The 19,314-nt window shown below is 39.0% G+C and overlaps 1 protein-coding gene across 3 annotated transcripts in view; it reads left to right on the top strand.

The window, feature by feature from the left end:
• Nucleotides 1–19,314, top strand: part of KIF24 (kinesin family member 24) — a 73,005-nt gene that overhangs the window by 13,859 nt on the left and 39,832 nt on the right. The window contains exons 2-4 of one of the 3 annotated variants that reach the window (XM_086416639.1): nt 9,723–10,370; nt 11,966–12,070; nt 13,907–14,096. In XM_086416639.1, coding sequence (XP_086272765.1) covers nt 9,748–10,370; nt 11,966–12,070; nt 13,907–14,096 — 918 coding nt within the window. In that variant the 5' untranslated portion in view covers nt 9,723–9,747. Of the gene's footprint in view, nt 1–9,722; nt 10,371–11,962; nt 12,071–13,906; nt 14,097–19,314 lie in introns of all 3 variants that reach the window. The other 2 variants (XM_086416638.1, XM_086416641.1) reach the window with 2 other exon arrangements.

The following is a 19,314-nucleotide window of genomic DNA, read 5'->3' as shown; positions in this document are numbered from 1 at the left end:
TGTGAGATGAGTGCAATTGTGTGGTAGTTTGAGCATTCTTAGGGCTTCCCTTGTAGCTCAGTTGGTAAGGAATCTGCCTGCAGTGCAGGAGACCCGGGTTCAATTCCTGGGTTGGAAAGATCCCCTGGAGAAGGAAATGGCAACCCACTCCAGTATCCTTGCCTGGAAAATCTCATGGACAGAAGAGCCTGGTAGGCTGCAGTCCATGGGGTCAAAAAGAGTCGGACACGACTGAGGGACTAACACTTGAGCATTCTTTGGCATTGCCTTTCTTTGGGATTGGAATGAAAACCGACCTTTTCCAGTCCTGTGGCCACTGTTGATTTTTCCAAATTTGCTGACATACTGAATGCAACACTTGCACAGCATCATCTTTTAGGATTTGAAATAACTCAACTGTAATTCCACCACCTCCACTAGCTTTGTTCATAGAGATGCTTCCTACAGCCCACTTGACTTCACATTCCAGGATGTCTGGCTCTAGGTGAGTGATATGCAGTAAGTAGTGTCTATTCTAGATTAGCTACTTGTGGCTATATAGAATTCTTCCTATCTCCAAAGGGAAGATAAAGGCCATTGTCGTTGTGCTCATTCTTTTCCCTCTTTTGCTAATGCCCAGGCCCTCTCTGCTTAAGACAGGCATACATAACCTTTAGCTGGATGTGGGACAAAGGGCAGTTACTTCCAAAACAGAAATACATATTTCTTGAAAGAAAGCTTATTTTAGATTTTGGCCAGGAAATATACAAGATGAAACTCTCAAAGACTAAGACAATTGATTGAAACACTTGAAATATATAAAAACCCATGAGTTAATAATGAATTTGAATTCCCCCCACCAAAAGAAACAAAAGCAAAACTCCAAAAGAACTCATTGGACACCATCCAAAATAACTAGCCATTACTTAAGTCTGAAAATTAGAAATTAGAAAGAACACTCTTATGCCTGCCTTCATGTGCAGACTCTACTTTGGATAATCAAATGGCCCTAGTTGTTGACAGAAAGTTTTTCTTTACAGGAAAATTCCAAAAAGAGTGATAGGTGCAGAAAACCACCGTTTTGCAATCCCAGTGAAATGATTGAGGCAGGTAACAGTCATCAGTGGATGAAACCATTGGATTATTTGGTTGATGAGAGTACTTTGCAATGAAGGAAGTCAGTCTGCAATTTGCAGACATTGAATGTATTCTGGTGTGATATACTATGAAGCACATGGTAACACCTATGAAATATTTTTGCCCAAATTGTGGAACTTGATCCAAATATAGAGTTGCCAGATTAAGCCAGCATAAAAAATAGGACACTTAGATAAATGTGAATTTCAGATGAACAATGAGGAATTTTTTTAGTGTAGTATATCCCAAACTTTGGAGAAGGCAATGGCACCCCACTCCAGTACTCTTGCCTGGAAAATCCCATGGACAGAGGAGCCTGGTAGGCTGCAGTCCATGAGGTCGCTAAGAGTCGGACACGACTGAGCGACTTCACTTTCACGCATTGGAGAAGGAAATGGCAACCCACTCCAGTGTTCTTGCCTGGAGAATCCCAGGGACGGCGGAGCCTAGTGGGCTGCCATCTATGGGGTCGCACAGAGTCAGACACGGCTGAAGCGACTTAGCAGCAGCAGCAGCAGCATCCCATACTTAGGACATATTTGGTTTCTGTGTTAAGTCAGTGGAATATAAAGGAAAAAAGAAAGAATGGGGTACTGCCCAGTGAGAAAAAAGGAGACATAACAGTGAAATTCATGATCCTTGTTTTTATCCTGATTTGAACAAAAAAATACTTTTGTATTTTTATATAAATATATAAAATATTATATATATTTTAAAGATACTTTAAAATATATATGCATTATATGTTTAAATATAAATAGAGATTTTCTTTTAGATAATTGGGTAAATTATATTATGGGTGGAATATAAAATACCAAAGAATTAGTTTTAAATTTACTAGGTATAATAATGGCACTAGGATTACATTACAAAATATCTGTTTAGAAAATTTAGAAGTGAAATGACATATCTGCGGCCGCTGCTGCTGCTGCTGCTAAGTCGCTTCAGTCGTGTCTGACTCTGTGCGACCCCATAGATGGCAGCCCACTAGGCTCCGCCGTCCCTGGGATTCTCCAGGCAAGAACACTGGAGTGGGTTGCCATTTCCTTCTCCAATGCGTGAAAGTGAAGTCGCTCAGTTGTGTCCGACTCTTAGCGACCCCAATGACATAACTAGGATTTACTTTTAAAATATTCCAGCAAAGGAAAGAAAGAATAGGAGAAGCAAGTGTGGGAAATTTTGATAACTGAAGAATCTATGGGTAGATAACATGGGAGTTCATGGTACAATTCTGCTTACTTTTGTGATGTTTGAAATTTTTTATAAGGAAAGTATTTTAAAATGCTATAGGTAGATCACTGTGCCTGCTATTTGCCGGGCACTTAGTAAATGCTTTACAGAATCTGTGTGCTGCATAATGAATACATTTATAGAATACTTTTTAAAAAAATTTTATTTTTTTGATTGCAGTGGGTCTTCATTGATGTGCACGGGCTTTCTCTCACTCTGGTGAGTGGAAGCCACTCTCAAGTTGTGGTGCACGGGCTTCTCATTGAGGTGGCTTCTCTTGTTGCAGAGCACAGACCCTAGAGCATGCAGGCTTCAGTAGTTGCAGATCTTGGGCTCCAGAGCACAGACTCAGTAGTTGTGGTACACAGGCTTAGTTGCTTCATGGTGTGTGGAATCTTCCTGAACCAAGGATCAAACCTGTGTCTCCTGCATTGGGAGGCAGACTGTTAACAACTGGACCACCAGGGAAGTCCCTGTTTTTTTGTTTTCTTATGGATCTGGGATGGGGCTCAGGTATCTATATTTCTTAAAGTTCCTGGAATGATTCTGATCATTATCCCAGAAGAAGGGAGGAGCTGGACTTTTTGTGACATGGAAAGAAATGTGATACAAAGCATATCTATTTAAAAAATTTTTTTTGGAGTATAGTTGATTTACAATGTTGTATTGATTTTTGATGTACAGCAAAGTAGATCACCTTGTTGTGGTGAAGGGGCTTTCATAACTCAATAAAGCTATGAGCCATGCTGTGCAGGACCACCCAAGACAGACAGGTCATAGTGAAGAGTTCTGACAGAACATCCAGTGGAGGAGGAAATGGCAACCCAGTCCAGTATTCTTGCCGCGAGAACATGAACAGTATATAAAGGCAAAAAGACATGACACTGGAAGACCCCTCAGGTCAGAAGGTGTCCAGTATGCTACTGGGGAAGAATGGAGGTCAATTACTAATAGCTCCAGATAGAATGAAGCAGCTGGGCCAAGAGGAAACAACGCTCAGTTATGGACGTGTCTCGTGGTGAAAGTAGAGTCTAATGTTATAAAGAACAATATTGCATAGGAACCTGGAATGTTAGGTCCATGAATCAAGGTAAATTGGACATGGTCAAGAAGGAGACAGCAGTGTTGAACGTCAACATCTTTAGGAATCACTGAACTAAAATGGATGAGAATGGGCAAATTTAATTCAGATGACCATTATATTTACTTCTGTGGGCAAGAATCCCTTAGAAGAAATGGAGTAGCCCTCATAGTAAACAAAAGAATCTGAAATCCAGTACTTGGGTACAATTTCAAAAACAACAGAATCTCATTTCGTTTCCAAGGTAAAACATTCAGTATTACAGTAATTCAAGTCTACGCCTCAACTACTGATGTTGAGGAAGCTGATGTTGAATGGTTCCATGAAGACCTATAAAACCCTCTAGAAATAACACTAAAAAAAAGATGTCTGTGTAATCATAGGGGATTGGAATGCAAAAGTAGGAAATCAAGAGATAACCTGGAATAACAAGCAAGTTTGGCCTTGAAGTACAAAATGAAGCAGGGCAAAGGCTAACAGTCTTGTCAAGAGAACATGCTTGCCATACCAAATACCCTTTTCCAACAACACAAGAGACAGCCTACACATGGACATCACCAGATGGTCAGTACCAAAATCAGATTGATTATGTTCTTTGTAGTCAAAGATGGAGAAGTGCTATACAGTCAGCAGGAACAAGACCGAGAGCTGACTGTGGCTCAGATCATGAACTCCTTGTTGAAAAATTCAGGCTTAAATTGAAGAAAGTGTGAAAAGAAGAGAAGCGAAAAGCAAAGGAGAAAAGGAAAGATATAAACATCTGAATGCAGAGTTCCAGAGAATAGCAAGAAGAGATAAGAAAGCCTTCTTCAGCGATCAATGCAAAGAAATAGAGGAAAACAACAGAATGGGAAAGACTAGGGATCTCTTCAAGAAAATCAGAGATACCAAAGGAACATTTCATGCAAAGATGGGCTCGATAAAGGACAGAAATGGTATGGACCTAACAGAAGCAGAAGATATTAAGAAGAGATGGCAAGAATACACAGAAGAACTGTACAAAAAAGATCTTCACGACCCAGATAATCACGATGGTGTGATCACTGACCTAAAGCCAGACATCCTGGAATGTGAAGTCAAATGGGCCTTAGAAAACATCACTACGAACAAAGCTAGTGGAGGTGATGGAATTCCAGTTGAGCTATTCCAAATCCTGAAAGATGATGCTGTGAAAGTGCTACACTCAATATGCCAGCAAATTTGGAAAACTCAGCAGTGGCCACAGGACTGGAAAAGGTCAATGTTCATTCCAATCCCAAAGAAAGGCAATGCCAAAGAATGTTCAAACTACTGCACAATTGCACTCATCTCACATGCTAGTAAAGTAATGCTCAAAATTCTCCAAGCCAGGCTTCAGCAATATATGAACCGTGAACTTCCTGATGTTCAAGCTGGTTTTAGAAAAGGCAGAGGGACCAGAGACCAAATTGCCAACATCTGCTGGATCATGGAAAAAGCAAGAGAGTTCCAGAAAAGCATCTATTTCTGCTTTATTGACTATGCCAAAGCCTTTGACTGTGTGGATAACAATCAACTGTGGAAAATTCTTTTTTTTTTTTTTTTTTTTTGGAAAATTCTGAAAGAGGTGGGAATACCAGACCACCTGATCTGCCTCTTGAGAAGATTTTGTATGCAGGTCAGGAAGCAACAGTTAGAACTGGACATGGAACAACAGACTGGTTCCAAATAGGAAAAGGAGTTTGTCAAGGCTGTATATTGTCACCTTGTTTATTTAACTTCTATGCAGAGTACATCATGAGAAACGCTGGACTGGAAGAAACACAAACGGGAATCAAGATTACCAGGAGAAATATCAGTAACCTCAGATATGCAGATGACACCACCCTTATGGCAGAAAGTGAAGAGGAACTCAAAAGCCTCTTGATGAAAGTGAAAGTGGAGAGTGAAAAAGTTGGCTTAAAGCTCAACATTCATAAAACAAAGATCATGGCATCCGGTCCCATCACTTCATGGGAAATAGATGGGGAAACAGTGGAAACAGTGTCAGACTTTATTTTTGGGGGGCTCCCAAATCACTACAGATGGTGACTGCAGCCATGAAATTAAAAGATGCTTACTCCTTGGAAGGAAAGTTATGACCAACCTAGATAGCATATTCAAAAGCAGAGACATTACTTTGCCAACAAAGGTCTGTCTTGTCAAGGCTATGGTTTTTCCAGTGGTCATGTATGGATGTGAGAGTTGGACTGTGAAGAAGACTGAGTGCCGAAAAATTGATGCTTTTGAACTGTGGTGTTGGAGAAGACTCTTGAGAGTCCCTTGGACTGCCAGGAGATCCAACCAGTCCATTCTGAAGGAGATCAGCCCTGGGATTTCTTTGGAAGGAACGATGCTAAAGCTGAAACTCCAGTACTTTGGCCACTTCATGCGAAGAGTTGACTCATTGGAAAAGACTCTGATGCTGGGAGGGATTGGGGGCAGGAGGAGAAGGGGACGACAGAGGATGAGATGGCTGGATGGCATCACTGACTTGATGGACGTGAGTCTGAGTGAACTCCGGGAGTTGGTGATGGACAGGGAGGCCTGGCGTGCTGCGATTCATGAGGTCGCAAAGAGTTGGACATGACTGAGCGACTGATCTGTTTGATCTGAGGGAAAACCACTAGGCCATTAAGGTATGACCTAAATCAAATCCCTTATCATTATACAGTAGAGGTGACAGATAGATTTAAGGGATTAGATCTGGTAGACAGAGTGCCTGAACTATGGACACAGATTCGTAACATTGTACAGGAGCCAATGACCAAAAACATCCCCAAGAAAAAGAAATGCAAGTTGTCTGGGGAGGCTTTACAAATAGCTGAGGAAAGAATAGAAAGAAAAGGCAAAGGAGAAAGGGAAAGATTTACCCAACTGAATACAGAGTTTCAGAGAATAGCAAGGAGAGATAAGAAGGCCTTCTTCAATGAACAATGCAGAGAAATAGAGGAAAACAGTAGAATGGGAAAGACTAGACATCTCTTTGAGAAAACTGGAGATATCAAGGGAACATTTCATGCAAGGATGAGCACAGTAAAGGACAGAAATGTTAAGGACCTAACAGAAGCAGAAGAGGTTAAGAAGAGGTGGCAAGAATACACAGAAGAACTATACAAAAATAATCTTAACAACTTGGATAACCATGATGGTGCAATCACTCTAGAGCCAGACATCCTGGAATGTGAAGTCAAGTGGGCCTTTGGAAGCATCACTACGAACAAAACTAGAGGAGATGATAAAATTCCAGCTGAGCTATTTCAAATCCTAAACGATGATGCTGTTTAAGTGCTGCACTCAATATGTTAGCAAATTTGGACACTTAGCAGTGGCCACAGGACTGGAAAAGGTCAGTTTTCATTCTATTCTTAAAGACAATGCCAAAGAATATTCAAGCTACTGTACAATTGTGCTCATTTCACATGCTAGCAAGATTATGCTCAAAATGCTTCAAGCTAGGTTTCAGCAGTATGTGAACCAAAAACTTACAGATCTACAAGCTGATTTTAAAAAAGGCAGAGGAACCAGAGATTAAATTGCCAACATTCATTGGATCATGGAGGAAGCAAAGGAATTCCAGAAAAACATCTGCTTCACTGACTATACTAAAGACTTTATGTGGATTACAACAAACTATGGAAAATTCTTAAAGAGATAGGAGTACCAGATAACTTTACCTGCCTCCTGATAAACCTGTATGAAGGCCAAGAAGGAACGGTTAGTACCAGACATGGAACAACAGATTGGTCCAAATTGGGAAAGAAGTATGTTAAGACTGTAAATTGTCACCCAGGTTATTTAACTTCTATGGAGAGTACATCATGTGAAATGTTGGGCTGGATGACTCAGAAGCTGCAATCAGGATTGCTGGAAGAAATATAAATAACCTCAGATATGCAGATGAAACCACCCTTATGGTAGAAAGCAAAGAGGAACTAAAGAACCTCTTGATGAAGGTGAAACAGAGTGAAAAAGCTGGCTTTGAAACTCAATATTCAAAAAACTAAGATAATGGCATCTAGTCCCATAACTTTATGGCAAACAGATAAGGAAACAATGCAAACAGTGACAAACTTTATTTTCTTGAGCTCCAGAATCACTGTGGATGGTGACTACAGCCATGAAATTAAAAAATGCTTGCTCCTTGGAAGAAAAGCTATGAAAAAACCTAGACAGTGGATTAAAAAGCAGAGACATCACTTTGCCAACAAAGGTCCGTATTGTCAAAGCTATGATTTATACAGTAATCATGGACGGATGTGTGAGTCGGACCGTAAAGAAGGCTGTCAGTTCAGTTCAGTTGCTCAGACATGTCCAACTCTCTGCGACCCCATGGACTGCAGCACGCCAGGCTTCCCTGTCCATCACTATCTCAAAGAATTGATGCTTTTAAACTGTGGTGTTGGAGAGGACTCTTGAGAGTCCCTTGGACTGCAAGGACATCAAGCCAGTCAATCCTAAAGGAAATCAGTTCTGAATATTCATTGGAAGAATTAATGCTGAAGCTCCAATATTTAAGCCACCTGATGCAAAGAGCTGACTCATTGGAAAATATCCTGATACTGGGAATGATTGAAGGCAGGAGAAGAATGTGGCAGAGGATGAGATGGTTGGATGGTCACCGACTCAATGTACATGAGTTTGAGCAAACTCCAGGAGATAGTGTAGAACTGGGAAGCCTGGAGTGCTCAGTCCACAGGGTTGCAGAGTCAGACAGGAGTTAGTGACTGACAGCAGTACAAGGGCTCTTGACTAGGTCTATAAGTCACATCTGGAGAAGGCAATGGCAACCCACTCCAGTACTCTTGCCTGGAAAATCCCAGGGACAGAGGAGCCTGGTAGGCTGCAGTCCACGGGGTCTCGAAGAGTCGGACACGACTGAGCGACTTCACTTTCATTTTTCACTTTCATGCCTTGGAGAAGGAAATGGCAACCCACTCTAGTGTTCTTGCCTGGAGAATCCCAGGGACGGGGGAGCCTGGTGGGCTGCCATCTCTGGGGTCGCACAGAGTCGGACACGACTGAAGCGACTTAGCAGCAGCAGTAGCAGCATAAGTCACATAGTGTCATTTCCACCACTTTCTGTTGGCCAAAATGTCACAAGGCCAGCCTTAATGCAACAGAAGTAAATTTCATCTCTTGGTGGAGAGCCCTGCAAAGAATTTTTCTTTTTTCATCTACCACAAATGGAAAAGGGTGGGATGAGTTTAAAATGTGCTTTTTAGCCCCTTTGACCATTTCCTCCAAAGTTTGTTACTCAGGGTCTTTTTATTACCATTTTTACCTGGCCCTCACCTCTTTTTCTGTTTCTCCTAGAAGGAAGATAAAATATAAATTAAAATGAAAAACAGAAAAGCTTTACCAAGAACTAACAGAATTTGAAAACTGAAGTATTTAAAAAATTTTTTTAAAGAAAATGTAGTTTACTTACCTTTCAGTATTCTTATGAACTTGAACTTGATTAACAGTGATACGAAGAACTCCCCAGGGTCCTGACTTTAATAATAGACTAGGATTACGTGTTATTACCACATCGTTTGTTAGTATTTAATTAAATATCTTATGTTAAATTTTTTAAACATTTTAGTGTATAGCCATTAAAATTTTTGACCATGGTATTAATTTCCTAGGTAAATTCTCTTATTCATGTTCTGTATATAGGTAGACATCTACGAACACCTGCGTTTTAAAATGATCTGAAAATCCTGAATTAGTAGATTCTAAATTAATGATGTTTTTACCTCTTTATTCAACTAACTTCTACCAGTACTCAGAATATACAAATGTGATTTTCTCTGAATTATATTCATGATCCTCTGTGAGTCACTAATTCTGCTTTCCATTTTGAAACAGTTCTTAGCCTTTGTTCGTTAATCATGGGAAACAGTTGTGGGACATGCCTTGATATTAACTTGAACATCTAAAATTAGTCCTGTAACAATCAGCAGTTGGGGACAAGGTTTCAGTAGTTTGTGGTATATGTTAAGTAGACATTGCAAAGTTGGAAGGAACTCCCTAGAATAAGTAAGTGATTTGTGTTATGCGTTCATGTACCTATGTGTATACATAATTGAAAGTCTCTTTTAATTAAACAAAGGACAAATTACTACAAATGCATTATAAGCATGTTTATACATTATGCTATGTAATCATTTTAAAAGAAAAATGTATTTATTAAAAACCTGGAATGCTGGAATGGATTTTGCTGCATATTTCTTTTGTGGTTCTCTTTTTTTTTAAGGAATAATTGTATTATATATACTATATTTCAAGTGAATGAATTTTTTTTTCTCTTCAGGGTTTATAGAAACCCGTTCACAAAAATGACATCCTGGTTGTATGAATGTCTTTGTGAAGCTGAACTAGCACAGTATTATCCTCATTTTACTGCCCTTGGCCTTCAGAAAATAGATGAATTAGCCAACGTTACAATGAAGGACTACTCCAAATTGGGAGTCCATGACATGAACGACCGCAAACGTCTCTTCCAACTTATCAAAATCATTAAGATTATGCAGGAAGAAGATAAAGCAGTCAGTAGCCGAGACTCTCGTCTTCAGACAAGCAATCTGTGTGTCAAGCCTCAGAAATCCAGATCTGGCCCTCGAAGGCAACTGCATTTTGATTCTCCTGCTGACAACAAAGACAGAACTACCAGCAACAATCAGTTTGAACTGTGTGATTTATCAGATTTTTCTGCAAGTGAACAGAAGTCTAACTACATAAAAGTACTGGAGCACATGCTACCAGATGATTCCCAGTACCATACACAAACAGGAATTCTGAATGCCGCAGCCGCTGATTCCAACATACAAAAAGCAGCTAAGATTTCACCCTTTTCATCAAATCACTTTTCTCCAGTACAAGGGGATTGTGATAGTTCAGTTATTCAAAGAGTCTCTCATGTTTCAGGGTATAACTACGGAATCCCTCATTCCTATATCAGGTAATAACTTTTTATCTTTATCTTTTTTTTTTTTTTCTGGAGGGAAGGGAGCCTTAGGCAAGGGCAGGGTTCTCCATGACCAGAGGAGACCAACTACTCCATATTTACAGAAAATAATAGTGAACAACTTCTGTGGTGATAATGCAGATACCTTGACTGGGGGAAATTGATGAAGAATTTGGACTTTCCAGATGGGAGAAAGATGATATTGTTCATGTGCATCAAGCAGCTGCTACTTACCAGGGCCTGCTGCAGACCTGTTTTTATTATAGCATGACATGATATATCTAGTGCATCCATGAAGGTAAAATAGTTAACTTGCTTCTGCAGTAGAAAAAAAATTTACAAAATCCACAGGATTTTTTTTCTAAGACTATCAAATTAACTTCAACCAGGGGTCATGAAGCTTAGTTTTTAAAAAACACTGTTTAATTCAGCTAGTTGAATTAAATAGGTCTTTGGAGCAGTTGATTTACCTGCAAAATTTGAAATATGGTCTTGATTTTGAGTGCTTTTTACAATTCCAGCCCTGGAAGAACAGATGAGTTTGGTCATTGCAAAGAATAAGATACTTTTGATAGCATTTAGAGTTTGGGAGCCAGAGTGACAATAAGTTATTTTTCACTTAGTGCTTTGAGTTAGAATTTGAAAAAGGTCCCTAAGAGTTGAAATATCAAGTAATCCCTAATACTAACCTTGGTATAATAGAAAATACATTCTTTTAAAACTAATGTGTATTACCTGTTTTGTTATTTTAAAAATTACTGTTGGTGAGTTATGGAGAAACAAAATACATTCTTAAGCCACTTAAAAAAAAATATAAGGGCTATTATTCATACCTTAAAAGTATTTCCATATGGTCTTATATTGGCTAAGGTTTCAGAGGATTTCATAACCAACCAGTTCTTTTATTCTAAAAGAATAGAGGACCCCAATTTTAAAGGTAAAAATGCCTTTAGTAATTTGAAATACATAAATGAATTCTATAGTGTTTCTGAAAATAAAATTTTTTTTGGCTTGGTTTAGCAAAGCACAGAGCATATAGTATTTTTTTCTTCTTTGAGTTGTGAAAGGACTAGATTGTTCTATGACCATCAATGCCATGATTGTTGCTGTCCTGTTGGTTAGCTCAGCGGTGAAAGAACAAATACTTTTTTGAATGTTAGTCTTTTATTGAACAACATATACAAATCTAAATTGGAATTATTTATAAACAGAATGAAGATACGACTTTCCATTATTTATTTAGATAGAATGGATATTTTAGTTTAAATATTTCTGCTTTATTTATTTCGCATATATAGAATATCCCCTCTGCCTGTCTTGATTCTAGATATAAAGATCATTAGAATATCTGGAGACTGAGACTCTTAGTGGGCAGGCTGAGGGGAAGTCAGACAACCAAAGAGTGAGCTAAGTACTCTCACAGAGGTTTATACATGGCAGACCCAGGACGGAAGGTGTTCAATTGAGCTTTCTCACCTTTTGTATCATCTTACTCTTCTCATTCCTTATTATGTTAGAGAAATGGAGGTCAAGAAAGTTCATTGTCCCAATAATTTTCAATATTGTCTTCTCCCCTAAATTCTAAGTAGGAGCCAGAGTTTCAGAACCCTGAGAAACTCCCTCACCAACTTGAAGCTTCCTGTTAGTGAGTCATCCCTATCTGAAGAGCATTCTCTTTGGATACCTCAAATTAGGTAAGTTCAAAATAACTTATTGGACTCTGAATTCTAATGAAAGTCTGAGGCATTTAGAGGACTGGTTGCCCTGACTTATTTAAGATCGTGAGCAGACCTAACTCTAGCTGTATTAACTTTGCATGTCAGACAGATACAGTTTATTTCTTCTAGGGAATATTGCACATTAAAACTAGAGCCTTAAAAAAAGAAAAAAGCTAGAACCTTTTAGGATGCATTAAAAATGTGTTTTATTCTGAGAAATTCCTGGTGGCCCAGTGTTTAAGACTCTGTACTTTGACTGCTGGACCTGGGTTCAGTCCTGGTTGGGGAACTAAGATCCTGCAAACCCCACAGCATGGTCCAAAAAAACCCAGAGAAAGTTTGTTTTTTTCTTATAAAAAATAAAATACATGCAAAATACAACAATGAACCCCACATGCCTGTCATTCACTTTTAATGATCATCAGGATTTTGCCACATTTCAAGTCAAAATGGTTCTTTTTTTAGATGTCTACTATACATTGGTTAAAAAAATAATAACATGCTTCAAAAGCCTTGAGTAGTTTTTTATGCAATATATTAAAAATTTTATTTCTTACTTGTTACTAATTTAGATCCTGGTGAAAAATAATTTTGCAGCCAGTTGGAGGTCTCAGAAAATTGAAGTTGATATGAAACAATTATATAGTGAAATATCCTGTGTAAACTCTATTCTAAAAGGCTGTTTAGGGGTTATTAATCAAATTCTAAAGTGTAAAGGAAGGAAATGATTTGTCTCTCTAAGACATTCTAAGTATGTGTGCCAAAGGCATTGGTCTTGGTAAAACATCTACTTTCAAGGATTCTCTTTTCATGTTACCTTGCTTAAGAGGCATTTCTGCATAGGTAAAGTGGTCAGTACTTCGATGTATCATATATGCTACTATTAGGCTCAGCTAGTAAACCTGATGAATTTTGTACTCTTAACCCAAGTAATATTGCCTCTCTTCTGGATGTTAAGGTAGATGAGTTCACTGAAGACAGCCGGAGAAGAAATGTGTCTGAATAGAAGGATGAATTAGTGGTGGACAGTACCAGTCATAGGAGAAGGGAATGGCACCCCACTCCAGTACTCTTGCCTGGAAAATCCCATGGACAGAGGAGGCTGGTAGGCTGCAGTCCATGGGGTCGCTGAGGGTCGGACACGACTGAGCGACTTCACTTTCACTTTTCACTTTCCTGCATTGGAGAAGGAAATGGCAACCCACTCCAGTGTTCTTGCCTGGAGAATCCCAGGGACGGGGGAGCCTGGTGGGCTGCCGTCTGTGGGGTCGCACAGAGTCAGACACGACTGAAGCAGCTTAGTAGCAGCAGCAGCAGCACCAGTCATAAAATTGTCCTGGAGTAGGATTGTGTTCTAACAAATAAATACATATCAAGGTAGGCAAAAAAAAAAAAGGAAGCAAGAAGGACAAAGGGAGGGTCAGAATATACCTGGAAGAAACATGGTGAAAATACATTGAAACCTACCACCAAATTCAAGGTATTTCATAAACCCAGGTAGGATTAAAAAAAAAATTAGATTAAATGGTCAAGAAAACAGTAAATGTACAATAGTAAGAATTGAAAGGAAGCAAGAAATCTGCATTTGAGTGGGATTGAGTAGAGATGGAGATAGAAGTAAATCAGGAGGATTTAGAGCTAATGAAAGAACTTTCTTAGTGTCAGCACTTTAGTATATAACAGATATTGTGTGTCTATGTGTGTGTGTTTGTATTACACCTAATTTATAACAAAATATACTGATACTTTGACCTCTTAGATAGCTTTATTTTGTTAACTAAAAATTAAAGCCCACTTATAAACATATATCAGACAGAACACTTCAGAGAAAGAGAATCCTTGGACTGAGATGGAGAAAATCAGAGTTTGTGTTCGAAAACGCCCTCTGGGCATGAGGGAGGTACGTCGTGGAGAAATCAACATTATTACTGTGAAAGATAAAGAAACTCTACTTGTTCATGAGAAGAAAGAAGCAGTTGACCTCACACAGTATATTCTACAGGTATGATACTTTCCTTCGATGGAACTAACATTATCAAGTGTCAAGTTTTTTGTTTGAGTAGCAGTACAAATTCTTATATTCAGTTTTTAGGTTTGAGTGTTGGCATTCATTCTATGTGACACTGCATTAATCACTGATAACACTTAGCCTTCATTTTTAAAAAATGTAGTGCAGTAGGAAATAACGCAAGCATAATTCCTTCTCTCTCGTGCAATAGAGTTGCATTATACATTGTACATTCACTTGGGCTTCCCTGGTGGCTCAGACGGTAAAGGGTCTGCCTGCGATGCGGGAGACCCGGGTTCTATCCCTTGGAGAAGGAAATGGCAATCTACTCCAGCACTCTCACCTGCAAAATCCCATGGATGGAGGAGCCTGATAGGCTACAGTCCATGGGGTCCCAAAGAGTCGGACATGACTGAGAGACTTCACTTTCACTTTCATACATTCACTTACCATGCTTTATGTGAATTTAATTATACATATTTAGTCATAAAAGAGCAAATGGGAGAATAAAAAGAGTTTAGATAATGAACTGCTGGTAGGAAGGACAGTCACTGAGTTGCCCCAGACCAACTGTGAGATGGTCACATAGTCTCATTTCTCTCCTGTCTCTCAGTGTGAACTTACTCTGCTGAGTGCAAGTCTGGAGTTTAAAGATGGAGAGCAACATGGCCCCAGGTTGCCAGCCAGCTGCTTATTTTGATTCTTAATTATGTTTAGGCAGAGAGTTAAGTTGGTAGAAATTGGGTTCCTGAACAGGCCACTTTGTATAAGGTAGATTGCAGTGAGTAAAGATAATCCAGGAATGTGATTTCACATTGAACATGTATGTGGGTTTAAGTAAAACACTGGTAGCTCAAACACATTAAGAAATGTTCAAAAAAAAAAAAAAAAGAAATGTTCACTCCCTGCCAGGATGATTAAGTCTAAGAACAAAGAATTTGATATCAAAATGAATTTATTCCCAGCTCTTAGGTACCCTTTCAATAATTCCTTCAGTCTGTTATGAAAGAAGCAAACCCCATTGATGGAAGATATTATAATTTAGGCACTCTTAAAATCATGAAGCAATTATGAATAATCTATTAAGATCTGGGAATTCAGAGTTTCTTTTACTCTGAATCTGCCTCCCTGAATGTTCATATTATGTCCATTCTATTCTCTCTGTCTCTTACTTCAAAACTCAGTGACTAAGAGTTCCCTGGTGGTCTCATGGTTAGGATTTGGCATTTTCACTGCTATGTCCTGGGCTCATTCTCTAGTCAGGAAACTGAGATCCTGCAAGCCAAGTGGCGTAAGGAAAAAAAAGTACAAAACCCAGTGATTAGTAGGAAGAAGAAAAAAAAAAGGTGGTGAGTAATCTGGTGTGCAGACAATTCACCTTGGTCAGCTGAGATTTTACTCTACTGAAATAAATCCTTTTAACACTGAAGTCAGGTTGTTAATACTCTCCCCTCTTTAACACTTGCATTGTTCTTTGTTTTCTTTGCTTACCAAAATTGGGTTTCTCAGTAACAGTCAAAGCAATGCACAGAGTCTTTCTATGGGCACTAAATTACTAGGCCACTGTCTAACCAACTCAATCACTTTAACAGCCTTATTGATTGCTGGTCAGTGCACAATCTATTAGCTCTAGGTGGGAGGTATTTATATTGAAGATGGTCCAAATGACCAATTAGGTGTAATGCTATCTAGTTCCATGGCTACTTATAGCCATAGTAATAGCCCTCTCCAGTCACCATCTACCCAAGATTGCCTTAATGATGCTTCTGTCACAGTAATTCCCTCAAGGAGGCATCATTTTATCTTTTGTATTTTTCCATTATCCCAAAACACAATAACCTTACTTCTTTGTCATTACCATTGGTCAATACTTATTGAATATCCATAGTTTCCATAGCTCTTTCTCTGCTGTTTGAACTTTAGACCTTTGCTGTCATAGGTCAAACTCATTACTTGTCAATGCTTATAATCTGTGTTGAGAGGCCTTTTTTCCTCCCCTCTCCACCTTTCTTAAGTAGAAAGAAGAAAAGGGAGGTTCATAGCAAACATAGCAAGTAAATATTGATCCTAGATTCTTTGGGTTTTATTTTTAATCTTATTCAGGTATTCAAACACTAGGTTTATTTGTCCTTTAATTAAATATCTTATCTGTTCAGATCTTTTGTTACTTAATATGTGTGATCATATACATACATTGTGCTGTCATACTTAACCATTAAATTTTATGATAGCAACATAATGAGTGAAAAAAACAAGGAAACAGACCTGTTTCTTTCATCCCCAATTTCTTAAATAAAGGAAAATATATATAGATTTAAAAAAAGATGGTACTGAAATATATCAAAGTCAGTAGTGGCCATCTCAGGGTAGTAAGATTTACAGATAATTTGATTTTCTTATCTGTTGTAATCCATGTTTAAATTTTTTTCTGTGATCATGATTATTACTCTTACATCAATAAAATCAGAACTTTTGAATAGGATATAGATCATGCTATGAAGAGTGTCTCTAATCTCATTTTGTCCTTGAGGACAACCGATATTCTAAGTGTATCTTTCCAGAGATATTTTAGAAATACATTTATAATCTGAAAAAAAAATTTCTTTAAAAAATAAGCTATGCAACTCTTATCATATCAAGGCTAAAGTGATTTTTTATTTTTTTGGCTGCACCCAGAGCAGCTTGCAGGCTCTCAGTTCCCTGACCTGGGATTGAATCCAGGCCACAGCAGTGAAAGCCAGAATTCTAACCATTAAGCCACCAGGTAACTCCATGAAGTGAATGTTAACCAAACTTCATTAATAAAATATGGTCAAATGAAAGTGTATGTGATGCAGAGGACTTTATGAATTATAATAGTAATGTTGCATGCTCACATATCTTTCATGAGAGATTCTTAAAGAAGTATTGGAAAAATCAATACTTTAGTTCTATTGGAAGGAAAAATTGTGGTTGTTCAGTTGCTAAGTTGTGTCTGACTCTTCGCAACCCCATGGACTGCAGCAACACCAGTCTTCCCTGTTCTTCACTATCTCCCGGAGTTTACTCAAGCTCACTGAGTTTGATGGCATCACCAACTGGAATCAGTGATGCCATCCAACCATCTCATCCTCTGTTGCTCTCTTCTCCTTCTGCCCTCAGTCTTTCCCAGCATCAGAATCTTTGGCAGTGAGTCGGCTCTTCTCATCAGGTGGCCAAAGTATTGGAGCTTCAGCTTCAGTATCAGTCCTTCCAACGAGTATTCAAAGTTGATTTCCTTTAGGGTTGACTGCTTTGTTCTCCTTGCAGTCCAAGGGACTCTCAACATGCTTCACTAGCACCACAGTTCAAAAGCATCAATTCTTCGGCACTCAGCCTTCTTTATGGTCCAGTTCCCCCATTGGTATGTGACTACTGGAAAAACCATAGCTTTGACTATTATGGACCTTTGTCGGCAAAGTGTTGTCTCTGCTTTTTAATACTCTATCTAGGTTTGTCATAGCATTTTTAAGGAGGAAGCATCTTTTACTTTCATGGCTGCAGTTGCTGTCCACGGTGATTTTGGAACCCAGGAAAATAAAATCTGCAACTGTTTCCATTTTTTCCCCATCAATTTACCATGAAAAATCAATTTTCAGTTCTATTAGATGGAAAGATAACTAATTCCTTTAATGAATAAGTGCTTTCAAAAGAGCACTTATAGAAAGAGGAGAATAGCCATATACTCAGTGAAATAAAGGAAAACCAAAACCAGTTTATTCCCACATTTATTTCTCTTCATTTTTAAAAATTTTCCTGAGAAATGCCAAAAATGCTTTAGATATAATCAGTTCAGTTCAGTCGCTCAGTCATGTCTGACTCTGCAACCCCATGAACCACAGCATGCCAGGCCTCCCTGTTCATCACCAACTCCCGGAGTTCACTCGAACTCATGTCCATCGAGTCGGTGATGCCATCCAGCTATCTCATCCTCTGTCGTCCCCTTCTCCTCCTGCCCGCAATCCCTCCCAGCATCAGAGTCTTTTCCAGTGAGTCAACTCTTCACATGAGGTGGCCAAAGTACTGGAGTTTCAGCTTCAACATCAGTCCTTCCAATGAACACCCAGGACTGATCTCCTTTAGAATGGACTGGTTGGATCTCCTTGCAGTCCCAGGGGCTGTCAAGAGCCTTCTCCAACACCACAGTACAAAAGCATCAATTCTTTGGTGCTCAGCTTTCTTCACAATCCAACTCTCACATCCATACATGACCACTGGAAAAACCATAGCCTTGACTAGATGGACCTTTGTTGGCAAAGTAATATCTCTGCTTTTCAATATGCTGTCTAGGTTGGTCATAACTTTCCTTCCAAGGAGTAAGCATCTTTTAATTTCATGCCTGCAATCACCATCTGCAGTGATTTTGGAGCCCCCAAAAATAAAGTCTGACACTGTTTCCCCATCTATTTCCCAAGAAATGATGGGACCAGATGCCATGATCTTTGTTTTCTGAATGTTGAGCTTTAAGCCAACTTTTTCACTCTCCTCTTTCACTTTCATCAAGAGGCTTTTAAGTTCCTCTTCACTTTCTGCCATAAGGATGGTGTCATCTGCATACCTGAGGTTATTGATATTTCTCCCGGCAATCTTGATTCCAGCTTGTGCTTCCAGCCCAGTGTTTCTCATGATGTGCTCTGCATATAAGTTAAATAAGCAGGGTGACAATATACAGCCTTGACCAGTCTGTTGTTCCATGTCCAGTTCTAACTGTTGCTTCCTGACCTGCATATAGGTTTCTCAAGAGGCAGGTCAGGTGGTCTGGTATTCCCATTTCTTTCAGAATTTTCCACAATTTTTGTGATCCACACAGTCAAAGGCTTTGGCATAGTCAATAAAGCAGAAATAGATGCTTTTCTGGAACTCTCTTGCTTTTTTGATGATCCAGCAGATGTTGGCAATATGATCTCTGGTTCCTCTGCCTTTTCTAAAACCAGCTTGAACATCTGGAAGTTCACAATTCATGTATTGCTGAAGCCTGGCTTGGAGAATTTTGAGCATTACTTTACTAGTGTATGAAATGAGTGCAATTGTGTGGTAGTTTGAGCATTCTTTGGCATTGCCTTTCTTTGGGATTGGAATGAAAACTGACCTTTTCCAGTCCTGTGGCTACTGCTGAGTTTTCCAAATTTGCTGGCATATTGAGTGCAGCACTTTCACAGCATTATATTTCAGGATTTGAAATAGCTCAACTGGA

Source organism: Bos grunniens, chromosome 8 (genome assembly GCF_055505025.1).
Source record: "Bos grunniens cultivar Pamir isolate PY7600 chromosome 8, Bosgru_T2T1.0, whole genome shotgun sequence".
NCBI classification, from domain to species: Eukaryota; Metazoa; Chordata; class Mammalia; order Artiodactyla; family Bovidae; genus Bos; species Bos grunniens.
The sequence above is the reverse complement of the archived record's forward strand: the minus strand, read 5'-3'. Positions and strand labels throughout refer to the sequence as shown.